At 39.5% G+C, this 15,129-nt stretch overlaps 1 protein-coding gene across 1 annotated transcript; it reads right to left on the minus strand.

Moving 5' to 3' along the window:
• Positions 1-1,740: 1,740 nt before the first annotated feature.
• Positions 1,741-10,096, minus strand: LOC102076921 (uncharacterized). The gene is made up of 4 exons (XM_013266076.3): positions 10,057-10,096; positions 2,779-3,789; positions 2,324-2,613; positions 1,741-2,216 (listed from the first exon to the last, which is right to left on the minus strand). The coding sequence occupies exons 2-4, from the start codon at positions 2,960-2,962 to the stop codon at positions 2,199-2,201; spliced, it is 492 nt and encodes a 163-aa protein (XP_013121530.1). The 5' UTR covers positions 2,963-3,789; positions 10,057-10,096; the 3' UTR covers positions 1,741-2,198.
• Between the last annotated feature and the right edge of the window lie 5,033 nt (positions 10,097-15,129).

Here is a 15,129-nt window from a genome sequence, read left to right on the forward strand (position 1 = left end):
CGCTAATAATATAGTTATTTCCTTTTTCACTTCCTGTGGTTGTCTTTATGTTCCCTGGTTTACATATGATTGGGGAGATTAATGGTCATGTGTGTCATATTATTGCCAACAAACACAGTGAGCACAGTGACACATTTCAAATCCAGTACATTTGTTACAATAAGGGATTATTATCTGTTTTAACATTCTGTATCATTGCTTGATATGGAAATATGTCTTTGAACAATGAGACCAATAAGATCTGGTTAAAGTGGCTGTTTCGATTTCAGGCAGGTCTCGGGTCCAGCATGTGGACTTACAGGCAGGTGCTGAGGAAGGCGACCTGTGTCATGTTATGTTCAGACCATCCTCTTTAATGATTTCCAGCTGCTTCCCTCATGTCGTCAGTATAAAGTGCCTGCAGTGAAGACAAAGAGACACAGAGTGTCTTTTGTATTTGCTGCTATAATCATGGTTAATAACACTAAACCATAAGGGTTGTTGCCATTGCACTTTTTTGATGATAAAATTTGGGCTGTTCTCTCTGGGCTTTGTGTGTTGTGTTTGTTTTTGTCTCTCTGTATGGATAGAGATCAAATCAATTTCCCACTGGGGACAATAAAGTTACCATTGACCCTTGATGTTTTTTCTCCCCACATGTTCACAGCTATAGACTAAAGCACTTATAGTCTTAAAAATGTATGAAGAGCTCCCCCGTGTGGTTTGAAAAAGCACCTTGTCTGTTTCCAGACCAGTGGTTGGCAACCTTTAACACCCAAAGAGCCATTTCAACCTGGTTTCCGCAGAAAACACTGGGAGCCGCCAAGTTTTGAGATCTAAAATGAAGATAACGCTGCATATATTGTTTGTTTGTTTTACGTTTAAGGTTTGTATAAACAACTATAATGTCCTGCTTATGAAATCCATGATGTGCTACAGAGAAAATCAAATTTTAATTATGTAATGAAACCATTTTGAACATTATGAACTCTTAAAAAATAATAATAATGAAGAAACACGAGTTAGGTTAATGCCAGTCTCTCTTCACAAATTAGGCATACTGGTAGGCCACTCTCGTCAGAGGTAAATGCAAATTAATCTGACCAGGCATCATTAAATGTTCTATTTTCTTCATATATTTTTGTTTTCTTATATTTCTCCATACTTGGCCTACCTGGCATGACAGTCACGATAAATGCATAGCGTTTTAGCAGGTATGCGGCATTCCGCAAGTGTGATGCTTATTTTGAGTGAGGAAAATAATAAAATGTAATTTTATTTTAACATTTCAAGATCACAATAATCTTCCAATTTAGAACTACATTTTTTTTCTAAAATAAAAGAACTAATACAAATAAAATACACATAAATTAAATACTTATAATTTATTTTCCCAAGTCACGTGGAGCTGCGGGATGAAAGAGCCGCATGTGACTCGGGAGCTGTGGGTTGCCAACCCCTGTTCTAGACTCAATCCCTCATGGTTTTAATTCAGTCCTGTAGACAAACTCATTTTGTTGCATCAATTAAACGATCTAATGGTCAACTATGATGGAGCTAAAAAATAATGAAGTCCTGTTACAGCTGCAGATGTTTCACTCTGAGTGACTCTCAGATCCTTCATTTATGTTCATCTTTGGAAAGGAGTTTTAGGTTCGGTTATACTTTAGTGTTTCACAGAAAACACGTAATCATGTAATGCTGCAAGTACACACTTTAGGCTATTAAACTCATTTATTATTGCAAAGAGAAGGACTGTATGTAGACTGAAGGCACCAAAGACACTGTTGCAACCAAAGAGTTTATTTAGAGACAGAATGAGTAGAAATACAAAGGCAGATGGATAAAATGTAAAAGTCATGCAAACTAATGATAAACTAAAAATCAAAGAAGAACAAATTACAGAATATAAAGAGATATGACCGTCCTGTTAGAACACATTTCTTATGATAATAAGTCTGAAAAACTTTAATGTTTCTAAGCTTCACACTAAACATCCCAAAGCACATTCAGAGTAAAGCTGGTACTTCTAACTTCACACCTGGATGCTTTTAGACGCTGAAAATGAGAAATATGTGTAACGGGTGGCAGCCACTGATGAGCTGAAGAGGAGGAGGAAGGTCCGTGCCAATGCATCGGGTGTGGATGTTGCACAGCACCGCTGATTTCATCATCCAGTCCACAAGGTCGAGCGCCTCCTCTGTAAAGCTGACAGCAGCTCAGGCTTGTTGTGGTTTCTAGGATTTCAGAGAACATGAAACATAAATTCTGTTAAACTCAGACACAAGTTTGAGTTTGTGGTGTTCACATTTCAATGTCATGTGTAAAAGGGAGGGATGCTTACAGACGCAGGCGGTGAAGTGGATGCCCCGTTGACCTTTAGCCTCACAACAGCTGCGAACCGTTTCCCTCCACACTGGATGTAACAAAAATAATCTCCTCCGTCTTGCTTCTCAGCTCGTGTTACGTTTGGGCAACAGTCTCGTTTAGGTGACAGAGAGAGTCGGCCATCAGCACACTTGTTTCCTTTGTCTCTGGTGAAATTCTGCCCGTTTTTCACACACTGTGCAGTCTCAGACTTGCTGCAGGTAGGTTGATAAAAGCACGGGAAGGTGGCCTTTTCTCCCTCGTTGACTGTTACATTAAAGGGAAGCAGAACTTTAACTTTAATTTTAATTTGCGCGCCTTCTCTACACCTTAACACAAAATCCCCGCTATCATTGGAAAATGCGTGATAGAAGATAATGGAGGAATTGTTACTGATACGGTCTTCGTAGCCTTGAGCAGGTGTCCACACACCTTGCTGGTGAACAGCCACCTCCACCTCCCCATGCGGCTCACACCGAAACAGTTTTCCTCCATCATTGCTGCAGTTTTCTGGAAATGTGAACTGTCTTCCTAAAACAGCTTCCACACAGACATCACACAGAGAGGCAGCTATTAAGGAGGAGACCACGATAATGAGCTGCAGAGGCCGGGCCATCCTGAGTCTCTGTCCTTCTGAGTGGAGCAGGGGAACGATGGATTAATATAACCTAAAGAAAGTGACCCTCCTCTATGCACCAGCCCATCTTTACTGGCGTCTGATTGGTCATCAAAGCCTGGAATGTGGAAAAAAAAAAATCAGCTGTATGAACATAGTCCACTTGAACCTTGGGAAGCAGTCAAAGCAGTTAAATGATTATTAGTCACTCTCTTGTGGTGAGTTTCAAATTTGGAGCCAAACGTCATCCTCAGCAGCAAAATTCTCTTCCGGCAATTACAACCTCAAAGCTGGACGGCCCACACCGTTATCATCTCTTTCCACATCACACGACGTGCCAATGATCACTGTGTTATGTTTTTGTGCAGACTCAATTTATAAAAAAATATAAGTTATGATACTTTTTTTCCCATAAGATCTAATACAGTTGCATTGAAGCTTCATTTTAAGACATGAGTAAATCATGTTATCCATGGATCCATTGAGCCATTTTCTGTTACTTATCTGAGGCTGGACAGTGGGGAGAGAAGCCTAAGCAGAGAAGACCCAACTCATCTGGGACAACACTGAGGCATTCCCAGGCCAATCAAAAGGAATAATTTCTCCAGTGTGTCCTGGGTCTTTCCTCGGGGCTCCTCCTGGTTTAACATGCCCAGAACACCTTACTTAGGAAGCATCCGGGCGACATCCTATTCAGATGCCTGAATCCTCTGCTGACTGCTTTTGATGTGGAGGAGTATGGGGCTTGGAGTTCCTCTCGAATGAACCAGCCACCATGTGGAGAAAGCTCATTTTCCCCTCTTCTTTGATGAGACATTCAACATCATCTGCAAAAAGCAGAGATAAGATCCTAAGACCGCCAATGTGGAAGTCTACTGCTACTTAGCAATCCATAGAAATTCGAATCATGAAAGTTATCAACTGAAACAGTGAGAAAGGGCAAACCTGGAGAAGTGCAACAATCACCAGAATGAGTCCAACTTATTGCCAGGGGATAAAATTCTCAGTTGTACAGATGCAAAATGGCTCCTAGCTATGGACCAGATACCCCATGCCCTCTAAAGCACCTCCTACTCCTCCAGAATGACAACTACATCTTTGGGAAAATTTTGTTCTGATGCTCCTGAAATTGAGGCAGGTATTCCTTAACCCAAAGCTTCTAGACATATCAAATATATGCTGTACTTTTTTCCAGCCACACCGACTGGGATGGTGGTTCTCAATTTTTACCAGACGGTGTGCCAAAGGGGTATCACACTCCTCAGCATGCCAGGGTATTTTAAGACTGCATACATTTGTTTTTTTAGAATAGTGAAGTGGAATATATAAAATACATAACCCCAAAACTGATGAAAACTAATCATGAATGACCCATTCACTATATTTCAAAAGTATTCTCTCACCCTTCCAAATCATTGAATTCAGGTCTTCCAGTCTCTTCCATGGTGTATAAAATCAAGTGCCCTGCATGCAGACTGCTTCTACAAACAACATTTGTGAAAGAACAGGTTGCTCTCATTCAGCTCTTATTGTTATTATAACAACATGGAAGTGTCTGGGAACGACAGAAACTGAGCCATAAAGTCATGGGCCACATTAAATCACAAAGTGGGCTCAGCGGATGCCGACGTGCATAATGTACAGAGGTCACCAACTTTTCTCATAGTCAGTCGCTACAGACCTCCAAACTTCAGTGACCTTGAGATTAGCCTTACATCACCAAGTGCAATGCAGAGCATTAGATGCAGTGGTGTAAAGTATGCCATCACTGGACTCTAGAGCAATGGAAATATGTGCTCTGGACGAGTCTGTGTTTGGCAATTGCCAGGAGGTGATATTTCTCTGATTGCATTGTGCCAAGTGTGAAGTTTGGTGGAGGGGGATCATGGTGTGGGACTGCATTTCCCTCAGTTCCATTGAAAGAAACTAAATCCTTCAGCATACCAAGACATTATGGACATTTTCATGCCCCCAACTGTGTGTGAACAGTCTGGGGATGGCCCCTTCGTGATCCAACATGACTGTGCACCTCTGGACAAAGATGAGTTTGGTGTGCAAGCCAGATCTTGATCAGTGTCTGACCTTCCTGAATAATGGTCAAAAAATTCCCATAAATACATGTAAACGTGTAAACAGAGACGAATCTGTTATCAGTGCAAAAGGTGGACCGGCATCATATTAAACCCTCTAGATTAGAAATGGGAGGTCAAGTTCAAATGAGAGTCAGACAAGCAAATGTGCTTTACTTGACTGTTTTTTATTAAACTTATCAGAAGAAAAAAAACACCCTAAGATGTATGTTTTTATTGTTATCGTAATGATGTCAAATGTTTAATTTGCGGTTTAGAAACCTGCCAAGTCATGAGAAGCTATACACTCTGGTGACCCCTTATAAGGAAAGTAATGGTTTACAGTAACCTTTGTAGGCTATTGTATGGTATCTTTAATTGATAAATATATGTTTCCTATATGATGAGGAATCCCAAATCTCCATGTTTTCCACTAGTAGTGTTTAACACAGCTTACATCTGTGGATGTCATGTGGAGGGAAACCTCGGTGTATGGTGGAAATTGAATGCTAAAGGATTTCAGCTCTACTATAATGACTACAGGCTGCTGTAAGCAGGTTGTAAGAAAAGCAGCAGCATTCCTTGGCTTTTTCCACTCAACGCCACTACACTATCATTCTGCCTCCGGTAATCACACAAGTCATAAAAAGACAAAACCATGTTTATTGTTTTCTAGATTTACAGCCTAAGGAGCTTGGAAAGAAAAGCGTCTGGACTTCTTTGAGTTGTTTGAAGACGTTTCACCTCTCATCCGAGAAGCTTCTTCAGTTCTAAGGATCAAATGGTGGAGAGTCCCAGATTTAAACATTGTGGGAGTGTCCCCCCAAAGAGGGACAAAAGGACCCCCTGATGATCCTCTACCTAATCACATGAGCCAAGGTGTGAAAGCGGGTGTGGGTCACAATCATCCAAGGTTTCAGGTGAGCTCATTGTGAAACCTGGCCCCACCTTATCATGTGATTTCCTGAGGTCAGATGGCCCAGGATGTGAGTGGGCGTTAAGGCGTCTGGGAAGGGATCTCAGAACTGGATTATAGATGGCAGACAGTTGGTGTCGTAAACCAGACAGATTTACAGCCAAGCCAAAAGACTGTAAAGAGGTGCCAATATGCGGTGATATGTCATAGAAGAGTTTATTTCCAAAAACATTACAGCACAAGGCGTTACCATAGTATTTCCAGCACACAACTGGAAGTTTACCAATTACCCCATTTCTTTTATAGTTGTACATATTTTTTTTTTTTGCACACCTTCTCTGTAGCAGATAACCAGAACTAGGGCTGGGTGATATGACCCAAAATTCATATCTCGATATTTTGTAGCTGGATGGCGATATACGATATATATCTCGATATTTTTTTTAAAGCCATAAAGTAAGAACAAATAGAGAGTTCTTAGTCAAAGCTGTGTCCCAGATGTCACACAGGCACTTTTACTAACATACAGCATAGATGTACATGAAAAAATGACTCAAAAATAAATTATGAGCATTTATTAAATAATGATGCTCTATAAATAAAAGAAAACTATGTTGTTTTGTGCATAACAAAGAGCTCACAATTGTGCAGTCAAAATGTAAATTAAAAGACACTGAGCATAATAACATAGACAGATTTCACAGCTGCTCTATTCCCAAGTTCTACTGCGTGACTGACAGCCTGGAGTTTGAAATCCGCTTCGTAACCATGTCTCTGAACAGGTGCCATTTATGGTCCTTATACACACACAATACGGTAAGTATTACTCCGCGAGGCTCCTCGGTAGCCGTAATGCTCTGACAATCCATCAAGCGGTGCAGGTCCGTAGCTTACCAAAGTCGTACTAAAACATTTATTGACAGATTGCTGAGCGCCGTGTACCACATAAAATCGGTTCGCGGTCAGTAAGCACAACCAGAATTCATACATAAGGCGCACTGTCAACTTTTGAGAAAATGAAAGGATTTTAGGCCGTGCAGCCGCTGTGGGCTGCATGGCATTAGCGTGGTTAGCTCGTTAGCGCGGTTAGCTTGCTAACACGTTGACGCCGTCCAGTCCCACGCACGGGGCGATGTGCGGTAACTCGTTAACGGAGATTTGCCGTGTCCATCTTGTCGTTGCCTGCAGGTGAAGCGATGGGGGAGGAGGGGGAGTTGTGTTCAGTGAAGGAGAGAGGCGAGGCAGAGTAACGTTGCGTAGAGACAAAAGTGGATGAAAGAGAGGCAAACTTGCGGCTCCACAAGTATAGTTATAACGTAACATATACTATATCGATATAAACGATATTGTCACATCTTATATGTCGTATAAAAATATATCGATATTTTTAAAAAACTCGATATATCGCCCAGCCCTAACCAGAACAGTCTTTGGAAGATTTTTAGAGTCATTCATTAAAAAATCCTTTTAGCTGCTTGAATGTTCTGGATGACTTTTAGAGGTTTTGCTTCTACTTTCAATTTACAACTCATAACTTCGTTGGAGCTTCATTTTTCATTTTTAACTAGAGTAAAGCTCAAGATAAATGCAATGACACATTTATTTAGGAATACTGATGGGACTAGATACACACTGCACTGCTGTGCAGGTTCAATGGTTATCCTTTAACCACCTTGGTAGGTTTTGCCATTCAACATTAGGGATGGGTACCGATATCCGGTGCCATTATGGCACCGGTTCTGACATCAACGGTAGTAACCTGACTGAAAAGCAGCGCACATTTCGGTGCTTTTTTTTTCCTGAGATGTCATACACTTTGGATTCTAGCCAAACATTTTACCTTTCTAAGGATAGTAAGCAGGCCCAGGTACGTACGTTCTTTTAGAGCTGAGTTACAGATGAATGTTACTGACGATTACTAATATATTGGAAAACCAAAATACTTACCACTCAGCTGTGATGGGAATAACGGCGTTACAAGTAACGGCATTACTAATGGCGTTACTTTTTTCAGTAACGAGTAATCTAACTAATTACTCTTTCTATCGTTACAACGCCGTTACTGTTACTAACAAGAAAATGCGGTTGCGGTCCTGTTACTATTTTTCAACAAATAGACGGTTAAAGCTGTCTTCAGCTTACCGCGTCTTATATCAGTTGCACGAAAGTAGCTGTTTACATAAGTAAGTAAGTAATAAGTAATCTGGGCGCTACGGCTTTAAGCAGCTGGGTGCTCACGTGCAGTTTTGTCCACACATGTAAACGCTAAAAACTAAATTTTGGCCAATCAGAAGTCTAGAAGCCTGGGAGGGAAAAATTAAACAGGGTTTTGTAACCTCACAAAACCTTAAGTACTTATGAAAAGTTTTTGTATTTTTCTAAAAAAGGCAGCTTATTTTATGTTACTTTTCAAGTGCCTTCATCATTTCAAATGTTATTAACTAAAGACAGTATTTTGGTTGGTGTAGACTCGCAACTTAGGAATGAACAAAATGCATACAGCATACATAATTTAATTTAAAAATTCGATTCAAAACCAGCGTCGGGAGTCGGATTGTGAGAGTGTCTGTGTTGAATGTAGAAGTTCACTCTGACGGCTCTGTCTTTCTAAATGGAGGGACAGTAACTGCATGTGTATATGTAAGCGTGTAAAAAGTGAAGATAGTAATATTAACAGCAACAGTATTTATTTATTGTATTAATCCCATGTAAACAATAACGTGGCGCACAGCATGACATCAAAATCGTGTGACTAAATCTCAGTGTTCCTTGTCCACACGTAAACGCAAAAACTGAGTTTTTGAAAATCTCCACCCTGGCAGGAGTTTTTAAAAATCTCCATTTTCAGTGACCAAAAACACCATTTATGTGTTGACGAACGGTGCAAACGCATTGAAAAATCAGCGTTTTCAAAAACACTGACGTCATTAGCTGTGTCTGGGCCCAAACTCTGCTGCAGGTCCCTGAGCCGAACAAACACTGCGGCGTCACTGAGAGTTGAAAACCTATCTAAATTCTTTCATCTGTAATAAAATGATTGGTGTGGCTGCTCTACCAGGTGTAACAATTAACTTTAACTTCCAGGCATCCATGAATTTATCAAATTTAACAGAGTTAGAAGTTAGCAAGGAGTTAGCTCACTAGTTTCCACCTAAACATGACATATCATGTTCTGACTGAGAGATTTGTGAAACAAATTAATACGTAGAGCTCTGCTATCACTTCCAACATAAATGAAGGCAGGAAGGTAAAGAGCAGTGATGTTTGTAGGGTTACTGAAGTTTGGCTAGCTGGTATATAATGATGTGCTAGATGATCACTAGCGACACAGCTACGTTAGCATAACATAAACAGTAAAGCTGGAGGATGAACGCTAACCTTTTTCCACTCGATAAAAGTTAATGTGAAGTTTCCCGATGGTTAGGGACAAATGCAATGGCATGGCAGGATGCTGTAAATGGACCAAACTTAAGCCAGGAGAACAACTGAGATATATATGTGTATGTATATGGGGGGCAGGGATAGCTCAGTAGAGTGGTGGCCCCATGATTGGAAGGTCGGGGGTTCGAATCCACTGAACGGCTACCCTGAGGTACCCCAGAGCAAGGTACCGTCCCACACACTGCTCCCCGGTGCGACTGCTTAGTGGCTGCCCACTGCTTCACTGAGTGAATGGGTCAAACGCAGAGAGAGTAATTTCCCCACGGGGATCAATAAAGTATACATTATTATTATCACTATTTACATATATATATATATATATATATATATATACGTACATATATATATATATATATATATATAGATATGGATTTAAATTAAATTATAGTTATGGATTGAAAATCCCCCCACACCCCACCCCTAATGGCTGCACCTCCGAAAAAGTTTGTCTGGGCTCTTATCTAGTAGCTGCTCACTTTTTTATTTCAAACATTAAACAGACAATTTCACAGACAGATTTTTATATAAGCTTTTTAAAGCTGTGGGGTTATTTTTTAAGTAACATGAACCCAGAGGCAGCAGCAAATGCTAGGCTAACACTAGCTAGCTAGCAAGATTATAAACCTGGTACACAAAATCAGTTTGAATAAGAGTAAACATTTACTCACCAAATCGGTGTATCGGGTAAAGATCCACAGCAATGACAACAATAATCTCTTGAGCTGAAGCTTCTCCAGGTTTGCTCAACATATTCCAGAAAAAAATGCGGCACCACGAACATGCGGACTGATCCATGCGAGGGAGGAGGAAGGTAGTGACGTGGCATTTTCCAGCTTACTTAGGTTTTCTAAGTTCAGAAAACTCAAATAAATTGAGTTGATCATCTTTTTTGAATAAAAAGTACTGGTAACTTACTTAAACTGAGTTCTAATAACAAATTGATAAAAATTGAGTTCAATCTACTTAATATTTTTAATTAAACACAATATTAGATTTTACACTGTACTGCTTCACAATATAGCTCCAAGTCTCATGGCCCCCTAAATGCCCCGAATGACACCCTCAGCCCCTCTCCCTGGACTTGATATGTAACAGCAAACCAGAAATTCTGAGTTACTGACAGCATGCTCCCGCTGAATGACCCATTTCCTCACTAACGCTTTGTCCTGAAACAGTTAACCTTCACAGCCTTTTTACTCTAAGAAGAAAAAAAAAACCCCTCAGACTGACGAAGAGTAAGATCAGCCACCGGCTCAGGTCCACACACATGTGGAAATAAACAGGAGTGAGTCAGACAGAGAAAAACCTCAATCCCCATACGGCTCCTAAACTTAAGGCTTTCTTCGCCCTCTGGGCACATGGTGTGGAAACAGCTCTCAGGCTTCTGCCTTAGATCACCTTTAAAACCCACATCTAAGCTGCAATTTATTTATATAAATTAAGCAGCACACACTGTCAAACTTCTCCAGAATATATAATTGTTGCTAAACTCCCATCTTATCTGTAGGACTTTTGGAGCCTCTATTTCATGATGTCAACACACAAGCATATTCATACACGTGTCTAAAACATAACTCACGATAATGTAATTTTTTTAAAATTAAAAAATATCTTTATAGGTGTGACACTTTTCTTTGATTGGAGGGACCACACTGGAGGTGCGAGGCCGTCTATGCCAATACAAATGAGCTGGACTTGGGAGGAAAAATAAGGACCATACCAAGCAAAAGAGGGCATTTAAAAAGACAGTGCTCTGCAGATGGATTTTTGGTAAGTATTATTGTTTATTGTGGTTTTATGAGGCTTCAGTGAACAATTGAGGGATCAATTAAAGTGCTAGATGAGTTTGTCATTTCCTGTGTCAGGTGTTTGGTAGCCAACCAGACTGTGGAATATAGCACACAGCTGAACAAAGTGAGGCAGCAGTTTGCTGATTTCTGCCCTGTGACTTACATGTAATCAGCCTAGTAGTTTATAGGCTTTCTCCATGCTAAAGACTTTTGACAAGAGGTTATTTATATATAAGCTCTAATTGAGCCTCTTTTTTTCTGTTAAACTTTTTTTGTTTGTTTTTGTCCTAGATGGCCTGACTCAACAGGTGGGGGTAAACACAATTTCTGCAGAAATTGCTCCGCTATGCTCCCGATCGGATCGGTGGGCAGGTTGCCCGATATTCAGCCCGATCCTGGAGTAAACTAAAGACAATGACTTGTAAATAAAACATTTAACAAAAAATGTCTTTATAGAATAATTTTTTTTCTTGATGCAAAGATGTCTATTATCATTTTGTTAATTACATAATGCCTGATGCTTAATGTTATAGGGATATTATAATGGACATTGTAAATTGAAAGATAATGTCTAACATATAATGGTATTCCTGTTTTAAGATAATACACAATTGTCTTTTTTGCAGGTTGAAGTATTGATTGGTTAATTTCCACTGGTTTAGTATTGATTGAAATTCCAACCATGCAAACGTTGTGGAAAATAAACACCAGAATTCAACATTGTTTCATTATTAGCTGAGGGTGCAAAAGTGATGTAAAATCAATCTCAGATGTCAATGTTGATTTAACAGAATTACCTCATATTGATTTAACATCATTTCAGTGTCTTCTTGCTATCTTAGTCTGCTCTTAGGCAAACACAAGTACATTCACAAATAATTTCAAAGCCACAAAATCACCGGCAAACACAGCTTGGCAACCAAAAATCCCTCACGGTGATGATTCACATCAGACACCGAAAACCACACCAACACTGCAAACCATTACTGAAGTGAATATTCTATATAACTCCCTTTTTCTGTTTCCTGTTTATAAAACCATTGCTAGAGAGTGACCAAGGGTTAACTGTCACTATATTTTTGCGTTCGCGCTGGGTGGGATGTACGCTGCTGTAATGAGCACAGCAGTGAATTCCCAAGGTAGATAAAAGGGTCTGCATTGAACAATCATAAACTCTACCAGCTATGAACAGTAATTAAAAAGTTCTTGCACCTTTCCAAGTTGATGTAGACACACCAGCCACGATCACGAGTCTTACCGCTCAGAGCTGCATTTCTACCACCAAAACATGCAGTGAGCCCATGTAGCTGAATCGTGGTGTCCAGAACCCGGTAACTGAGCCATGTTTCTGTGAAATCAAAGATGCAGCAGTCCCTAAATTCCCACTGTGAGAGGGGTCAGAGGGTTTACTCTGGGTTTTTTTTTCCCTCATATTTGGTCTGCATGCCAAATATCCTTGGGCAAGATACTCAATACTTAAATATAAACTTTATCTATCTGCATAAGGGGTGAGGCGGTTTCATGCATGATCATAACCCAGTTTACTGCAGTAAAGACAACAAGTGCACATCCACACTGACATTTGATCATAACTAAGATGTGTCATAAATAAACAACACATATATGATAAAAAAACAGACTAGGACTTTAAAAGCCAGAATGAAACATTGTATAGCAGTTACATACCAGTTAATAAAAAATAAAAAAAAATCAATTGCAGCTCCAAGGGAGTTTTCGAATCTGTTTGTCCAGTGTGTTGGCGTGTTGTATAGTCAGGCAGAAGAGCTTCAACTCCTTCGATAAGAGGTAGCTGGAATCACTTACAGTGCCAAGGTATTTTTAGTGCTGCACAAACACAACAGCCTGAACCTGTCACCACAGGCACCACTGGTGTATCCTTTAATCATCAACCCTTCACACACTGGCACTTTTTCTGTGAAATAATAAATAATAAGAAAAAAAACCATAGGGGAGCACATTAAGCTATGATAGGTGTTATGAATAACTGAGCCCACCCAACAGACTTTCACAACATTTAACAGTGTTTCACAAGGGTATAACCCACCCACTGCTGACCATGGGGGTCTGTCCACAGTAGCATGTGCAGGGGTGGATCTACAGACATTTTCTCAGGGTTGCATGGAAATCAAATGGGGTGGCAAAATCAAAGCCTTTTTTCAAAACAACAACAACAACAACAAAAACATGCAGGTGTTACATGTGGTTAAAATGATTCAAATGCAATATGTATACACATTTCATATAAATACAGTCTATAACTTAATTATTTTCTGTGGCCCACATAATTACCTGCCTGTCTAGTCTACTTTCGGACTTTCAGTGTGCCCCCTAAGTTTGTGATCTGTGCACTTGGTTTGGCTGAGTTTAATTTAGTGGCCTGGAAAACAGGTCCCAGGGATCTGGTCATTTAAAAGGGTGGAGAGAAGTGTAAGAGCTATTTATATCTATGTAAACTTTTATACACCTGTAGTGTTTCAGAAAGGGTTAAAAATAATGTCCACTGTTTATAATTTTTGAATGCAAGATATTTTATTTAAGTAATTTAGCAGGAGCAAAGCAAAAGCTGAATCAAATAATCATATAGCCAAATTAATTGCACTATACTAAAATCTAATCCACTCTGAGCTAATGCTGGTTTCCAATACTAATGTTGGGGTGAAGGAGAGAGAGGAGGGTGGACACACTCTGGCCACTGGTCCATTTATCTCCGTTCTGTGTGATACAGTCCAACAGGAAAGCAGTCAAGTGGTCAAACAAGGTAACATTCCAGCATCGATACAGGCAGAGAAACTCTGAGCCCCAAGGTCAGAGTTGTTCTTTCTCATGTTCAGCGTCTAAAGAGATCCAGGTGTTATTCTGTTCATTTAATCTTTAGGTTTTCCTTTGTCAAATATTCAGTTTATCCATGTTTGCATGACTTTTACATTTTATCCATCTGCCTTTGTATTTCTACTTATTCTGTCTCTAAATAAACTCTTTGGCTGCTCCAGTGTCTTCTTTGCTCTCTTCAGTCTAAATGCAGTCCTTCTCTTTACATTATTATTTAGTCAGGGAGTGTTTAGCACCTCTATCACAGAGCCTCTGTCCACACGAAGGTTACACATGAAAAATGAAATCACACCAACATATAATAATAATAATGATAATAATAATAATGATAACAATAATAATAATAATAATAATAAGTGTTTTCGGCGAACATAATAACAAACAACAACAGCTATTATTAACATTAATATTAATATTAATATTAATATTAATAATAATAATAATAATGTAAAGTGTTTTAGGATTTCACAGAATTAGTATTTTGAATCACATTTTTGAAGAGGATTTAAAAATGAATTTCAGATGTAAACTGGAAGCATGAACTAAACATTACAAGGGAAAATGGCCCAGAACCGCCTTCAGTGAACAAACCTAATAAACAATTTAATAAAATACTCTCAACAGTTCATTTCCTTATTTTAACATTTACTAATTTCTGCTGCGCAGAATTTTCTCCCCCTGTTAAAACAAGTTTGCAATAAAGAGCCAACCACAGAACAAATATTTCATATTTGAATTTACTCATTTTCTATTATTTAAAAATGAAATCACCCACAATTTCCTTTGTTCTGTTTGTCTTTACTGCAAAGTTCCTTCATGTAAAATGTCTCAGCACCAGCAGCAGAGTCCTGATGTTTACATCACCTACATCAGTGTGAGACTGAAGAGACAGAAGACAAAGATAAAAAGATCAACTGTCGCTGAGCTACACGTTGGACAGATGTTACTGTTAATTGTTTAGGTCAGGGGCAATTCCAGGATCAGAGCTTTGGGGGTGCTGAGCACCCAGAGAGCTGCCCATCCAATCAAGGTAAACTTTACTCGTCACGATGAGACTTCTTCCCTGTCTCTGTCAGTTCCTGCATCCTTAAATGTCTCCAG

Source organism: Oreochromis niloticus, linkage group LG3, assembly GCF_001858045.2.
Source record: "Oreochromis niloticus isolate F11D_XX linkage group LG3, O_niloticus_UMD_NMBU, whole genome shotgun sequence".
NCBI classification, from domain to species: Eukaryota; Metazoa; Chordata; class Actinopteri; order Cichliformes; family Cichlidae; genus Oreochromis; species Oreochromis niloticus.

Excerpts from the sequence above, each read along its gene's own strand:
- LOC102076921 (XM_013266076.3), bottom strand. The coding sequence starts at position 2,962 with ATGGCCCGGCCTCTGCAGCTCATTATCGTGGTCTCCTCCTTAATAGCT. Across the intron at positions 2,614-2,778 it reads GGTGGCTGTTCACCAGCAAG|TCAACGAGGGAGAAAAGGCC; the intron begins GTGTGTGGACAC and ends TTAATGTAACAG.